Source organism: Salvia splendens, chromosome 5, assembly GCF_004379255.2.
Source record: "Salvia splendens isolate huo1 chromosome 5, SspV2, whole genome shotgun sequence".
In the NCBI taxonomy this organism is placed as follows: domain Eukaryota; kingdom Viridiplantae; phylum Streptophyta; class Magnoliopsida; order Lamiales; family Lamiaceae; genus Salvia; species Salvia splendens.
Window position 1 is genome coordinate 41,077,542 of NC_056036.1, and position 6,130 is coordinate 41,083,671.

At 39.0% G+C, this 6,130-nt stretch overlaps 1 protein-coding gene across 2 annotated transcripts; it reads left to right on the plus strand.

Moving 5' to 3' along the window:
- The first annotated feature begins 453 nt into the window (after nt 1–453).
- On the plus strand, nt 454–4,265 carry LOC121802034 (T-complex protein 1 subunit epsilon-like). Of its 2 annotated transcripts, XR_006050723.1 has the most exons (10): nt 454–781; nt 937–1,255; nt 1,495–1,843; nt 2,186–2,318; nt 2,413–2,465; nt 2,630–2,732; nt 3,038–3,204; nt 3,300–3,413; nt 3,536–3,828; nt 3,949–4,265. XR_006050723.1 is itself a non-coding variant. In XM_042201572.1 (9 exons), the coding sequence occupies exons 1-9, from the start codon at nt 583–585 to the stop codon at nt 3,704–3,706; spliced, it is 1,608 nt and encodes a 535-aa protein (XP_042057506.1). In that variant the 5' UTR covers nt 454–582; the 3' UTR covers nt 3,707–4,265. The 2 variants fall into 2 exon arrangements, 1 of the variants encoding a protein (XP_042057506.1); XM_042201572.1 differs by having other exon boundaries at nt 3,536–4,265.
- Nucleotides 4,266–6,130: the final 1,865 nt, after the last annotated feature.

The following is a 6,130-nucleotide window of genomic DNA, read 5'->3' on the forward strand; positions in this document are numbered from 1 at the left end:
TTTTGTTATGAGTGTGTATTAGGAAATGTTTTAGAAAAGGGCATAGGAGATCCGAGCAAAAATTCCGTAGTCATGACATACCAAGTGACAATATGACTTGGTATGTCCAACTAATGATATTTTGACAATTAGAACTCTACAAATGTTAAATTTCATGTGCATATGGTAAGTATTGTGTGTGAACCTAATTAGATCCATTGTTTTAATTTATGGAAATTTCTCCAAGATTTTCTAAACCTTCCTCATATACTATAAACATACACGTATATAATAACATCCTCCTCTACACGTTATATATAAACTAAAAATCTACCCAATTAATAAAATGTGACCATAAATTAAATTTTATAATTTATTAATTAATTTCAGTTATTGACCCGGCAATTTTGGGAGAAGTTTCCATATTAAAAAAATAATGAATCGTTTCTAATAATCCACGTAATACTTTCATAATTCCATTTGTTAAGACTAGTGAGGGTTTTAGTAGCAAAAAATTTCTGTATTTTGCGATCTTCAAATTCGAATTTGCCAATCAATCGAATCAAGTGAAGTACTCAATTCCTCCGATCCTGATTCGGCGTGATGGCAATGCCGTTCGATGAATTCGGCCGTCCGTTCATCATACTACGGGAGCAGGAGCAGAAAACCAGATTGCGCGGCCTCGATGCGCAGAAGCCCAATATCGCCGCCGGAAAAGCCGTGGCGCGAATCCTCCGCACCTCTCTCGGACCTAAAGGCATGGACAAGGTGCTCCAGAGCCCCGACGGCGAGGTCACCATCAGTAAGCTCCGCCGATTCACCTCATTTTCTATGTGTTTTGAATCATTGAGTTGTTTTGCCTTTCGAAGTTTGTGCATTTCTAATTGCGGAGCAACAATGCATGATTGTCAAATTTAGATGTATGTTGGGATGAGATTGATGTTTTTATGGTGCCAGCAAATGACGGTGCCACGATCCTGGAGCAGATGGATGTGGACAACAAGATTGCGAAGCTCATGGTTGAGCTGTCGCGGAGTCAGGACTACGAAATTGGCGATGGAACAACGGGGGTTGTTGTCATGGCTGGTGCTCTTCTAGAACACGCGCACAAGTTGCTGGAACGCGGAATTCATCCCATTCGCATTGCAGAAGGCTATGAGATGGCTTCGAGGGTAGCTGTTGATCATTTGGAATGTATATCGCATAAGTTTGAGTTTAGTGCGACAAATGTTGAATCTCTCATTCACACCTGTATGACTACTTTATCTTCCAAGATGTAAGTTTTTGTTCTATATGCTGGATTTTTGGCTATTCTATTCTATATTGAACTGTGTGGATATTCATTTTAGTTGGGTCCCCGATGTCTGGGATGAGTCCACAGGGCGGGCTTGTTCATCCGTTTACTGGCTTTGAACCTCCATTTCTTGTGCCTTAAGAAATTAGGCTTCAAGTGTGCTTTGAGTAATAGTGCATCCCATGCTTTTGTTGTCTGATCTTGTCAAATGTTCTGTGCAGTGTGAATAGGTGTAAGCGCAGTCTTGCAGAGATTGCTGTTAAAGCAGTTCTTGCCGTTGCAGATTTAGAGAGGAAGGATGTTAATCTTGACTTGATTAAAGTAGAGGGTAAAGTAGGTGGAAAGTTGGAGGATACTGAACTGATATATGGAATTGTTGTTGATAAAGATATGAGTCATCCACAGATGCCAAAGCACATCGAGGATGCAAAAATTGCCATTTTGACTTGCCCCTTCGAGCCTCCAAAGCCAAAGACTAAACATAAGGTTGACATTGATACTGTGGAGAAATTCCAAACATTGCGCCAACAAGAGCAGAAATACTTTGATGATATGGTTCAGAAGTGCAAGGTAATCTCTTTGTAACAGTGTGTTATTATCTTTGTGTTGATAGCTTCTTGGGAGAAGGTAACTCATGTTGGAATATCTGTATGTTTGCATTATAGAAAGTGGCAAAGGTTTGGATGTTTTATAGGGACTTGGCCCATGAAACTAAGTTGAGATTGCTCCCTTCCACTTACTTTGCATTTTGTTATGAAAAAAGGGCTACTGAACGTCCTTTTGCATTTAACATGATACATTTTCTGTCTTAATCAACTTTTGAAAGACTTCCATTCATACTCTTGCAAATACTACCTTTTGCTTTGGAAAATAAAGGCGTTCATGTAATGTACAAGCCTCACTGTGTTGAAGGATGTTGGGGCTACCTTAGTTATTTGCCAATGGGGTTTTGATGATGAAGCAAACCACTTACTGATGCACAGAGACTTGCCTGCTGTCAGATGGGTTGGTGGAGTTGAGTTAGAGCTGATTGCCATTGCTACAGGTTTTTTCATCCCGGCAGTACACCATTGTACTCTGTAATTTCTGTTACTGTTTTCTTTTACAGTCTCCAATGATATTTGTGTATTCTGTGTAAGGTGGGAGAATTGTGCCAAGATTTCAAGAGTTGACACCAGAGAAGCTGGGCAAGGTAAAGTTCTAAACCTACGACTATCTGTCCACGTTTTCCTATTTTCACTGTCCTATACACTCTAAAGTCCAACGTACAAGTACTTTGTAGTTTGCACATTATTCATTGTTTTCATGACTTCATGTGTGATTTTTCCTGATCAAAAATAATTTTATGCATGATAGGCTGGTTTGGTTCGAGAAAAAGCATTTGGAACCACTAAGGATCAGATGATATATATTGAGCACTGTGCAAACTCAAGGGCTGTAACAATATTTATACGTGGTGGTAGGTTGATGTTCAGTTTTTCCCTTTCTTTAATCTCTAGTCGTAATCCCTATTATGTCTTTCTTTACTTCAACTAATTGTAACTGTTGCTAGCTGTAAACCCTGTACTGTTCCATCATTTTATGCAACAAACTTAAAGGGATTGTCCATGGACCTACCATAATTGCTCTATCTACTTTAAATCTGTGGAACTACACTTTCCCAACAGTTTTCTGTGAAATGTACTCTGCTTACCATTCTGTTCCTGTCGTAATGTCGTTGTCCAACGTTTTGGAACTAAGTGTTGTTCTGGGGCGATGCTTTAGGTAACAAAATGATGATAGAGGAAACTAAGCGCAGCCTCCATGATGCTTTATGCGTTGCAAGGAACCTTATCCGAAACAATTCCATAGTATATGGAGGTGGATCTGCTGAAATTTCTTGTTCAATTGCTGTCGATGCAGCTGCTGATAAATACCCAGGAGTTGAACAGGTGAGAAACAACTACTTCTTTTCTTGCATATTATATTTGTATGCCTGTGGTAAAATTTGCGATATGAGCTTACATTGACATGTTTTTCTTGGCAGTATGCAATCAGGGCATTTGCTGATGCATTAGATGCTGTCCCAATGGCATTGGCTGAAAACAGTGGTCTCCAGCCAATCGAAACTTTATCTGCTGTCAAATCTCAGCAAATTAAGGTAATCCAATTGTTTCCTCTTGTATCATTTTGGTTTTTATTCACCTTGTATTCATGTACGTACTCCTTGTTATACTGGCTTCACTTGTTTATCTAAAAAGAACTGTACGATTTTCCCATCAGGAGAACAACTCCGGCTGCGGGATTGATTGCAACGATGTTGGCACAAATGACATGCGTGAACAAAATGTCTTTGAGACTTTGATCGGGAAGCAACAGCAGATTCTGCTATCAACTCAAGTTGTTAAGATGATTCTGAAAATTGATGATGTTATCTCACCATCCGAATTTTGATTTTTTCGTTGAATTAGACAGCTGATTGGAGAGCTGCCTTTTCTAGAATAGAACCGACTAGTGCAACTCTGCTCATTGCTCTTGAAACCTTACACATGATTCCATTATGGTCACTGTTGAGTGTAGGTGCAAACTCACATGCTTTTGTTGTCGGTGCTGGATGTGTCGTTTTCAGGCATCATGTGCCCCTTCTTTCCTTTCTTTGTAACAGGTATTAACTACCATTGTGGTGTGCCCTCTAGGTTAAAATTCTGCAGCGGAATAGATGGGCCTCGCATTCATAAATCCGCCACACAACAAGGTATGAATAGTCATGGGATCGAACTAACTTAGTTGAGAAGTAAGTTAGAATTGAAAGAATGAGATTCAGTTTGCATTTCTCTGTATTAGAACTTGATTTGCTAATACTGCATTGATGTTTTAATGGCGAAACACTCTTTCGCATTAGTTTGTGTTTCGTCGACATTTGTGGAAGAAAGAGTGGGTCTGAAATGCCTATTTTTCGATAGGGATAGTTGTCATTTAAATCACGAAGTTGCAAATTTTCTAATATTTACAATTGTGTCACGATAAAATTAATGTTCACGTGTATTAATTTTACTAAGGTAGTGCTTATGTGGATTAGTTCAGATGATGTGGCTGATTAAGTGGCATGATCGTCTACTAAATGACGTCGTTTTGATTTTCACTTCCTCACCCATGTCTCTATCTCTTACCCGACCGTTCGATTCTAGACCCATCAGTTTATCTCAGCATCCTCTATTGCCAATCGTGCTGCTTCCCGTCTCTCCACCCGTTCTCGATTCTCAACAAATCGAAATCTTCTAATCAACTGAAAATATGTCGAGAAGAGGGCTGGGCTTGGCGCGAACTGTGTGTGTTTGCATAGTGGAGTCTCAATGTGCAGCGGACAATGGTTGTGTGTGTCGGCCGGCGATGTTATTGTTACCGTTCAGGCGATGCAAATGGCCTGTTCGAGTTCACTGTTATCAATGTAGAAGAGGGCTGGGCTTGGAGTGAACTGTGGATTGCCCCGTACCGCAGGGTGCCCGGCTTCGGGTTCATTGCGTGGTCCCCGGGGTCGCTCACCACGTAGATCTTGCCGTCGCGGCCCCCGATGGCGTGCTTGCCGAACCCGATCGCGCAATCTGCCAGACGCTGGCGGTTCTTTTCCCAGTTGGGGTCGCACCGCCAGCAGTCGTCGATGGGGTTGCCTGTCCCGCAGGACAGGAACCCCAGATTCCTTCGGGATGCGTTGATTTTCCTGCAAAAGGAGAATGTGACACATTTTTGTTAGACTATATAAGATTTATTTGAATGTTATATCAAAGTTTTGAAAACATACTCATTAACTTCTTGTACTATAAGCTCAGGGTCAGGAAATGGTGAAGAGAATGTGAATTTAGGAGATAATAATGGAAATAGCATGAAAATGAGGAATTGAATTCCCATGATTATGCTGGGAAGAGAGTTGAAAAATGAGCGAAGTTTGTGTTGCTTTGTTAGTGTGTTTTTATGTACATATATAGAGAGTAGAACAATGATATGATTATGATTTTTGGAGTATTATACTTATATTACTATATTGGTGTACATGCATCTTAGATCTAAATTGTGCACTCACACTGAAACAAATACTATATGTTGATGCTCATAATAGAAACTTTTTCTCTTATAGAGTCGAGTCGATCATGTATATGTGTATGATATAACAACAAGATTGGTTTTCAGTTGGATTCATAAAAAGTTTTTATTTATTCATTTATGTATATATTGTTGAATGTAGTGGGATAGCACGAAAACTTTGTTAAATTTTGCCTTTTATGCCACCATTCATACTCAACTTTCATCTTTCATTACCAAAATTTGTTAGATCATCATCTTTATCCAAGATTTTAGGATGAGCATCATCATTAGGTCCTTCAAGATGACGAATTGACGATCATCATCTTCAACTTACACCAATAGACAATGGTAAACAAAATCAGCCAACACTTTCATTGTATCTAATCCCAAAGAGTCCTGGTTTTTTAATTGTGCTTTTAAGCAAGAAAAAATTGAATGGTTGTCGAAATGATTTATACATCGGTTCAATTAATTAGCTGAAATTAATGCTAAAAGTTTTTGATAGGTATGTCGTGGCTGGGTTTTATTACGAATTAATGATGATGGAAAATAGACCACTCTTAATATTATACGAGGGAGTAATAAAAATGAAGAATGCACAATTTACATTTATATTATTACTCGACACGCTTTTGAATATTGTGTTAGCCAATGATTCATTGGCAAGTTTTGTAGGCCCTATATATAAAAGTAAAAGTGACTATATAAATAAAAATTTATACATAAAACAAATCTATTTCAATAGTAATATTTGCGTAAAGTGCCCACATGCATAAACGACCTCACCGACACAATATA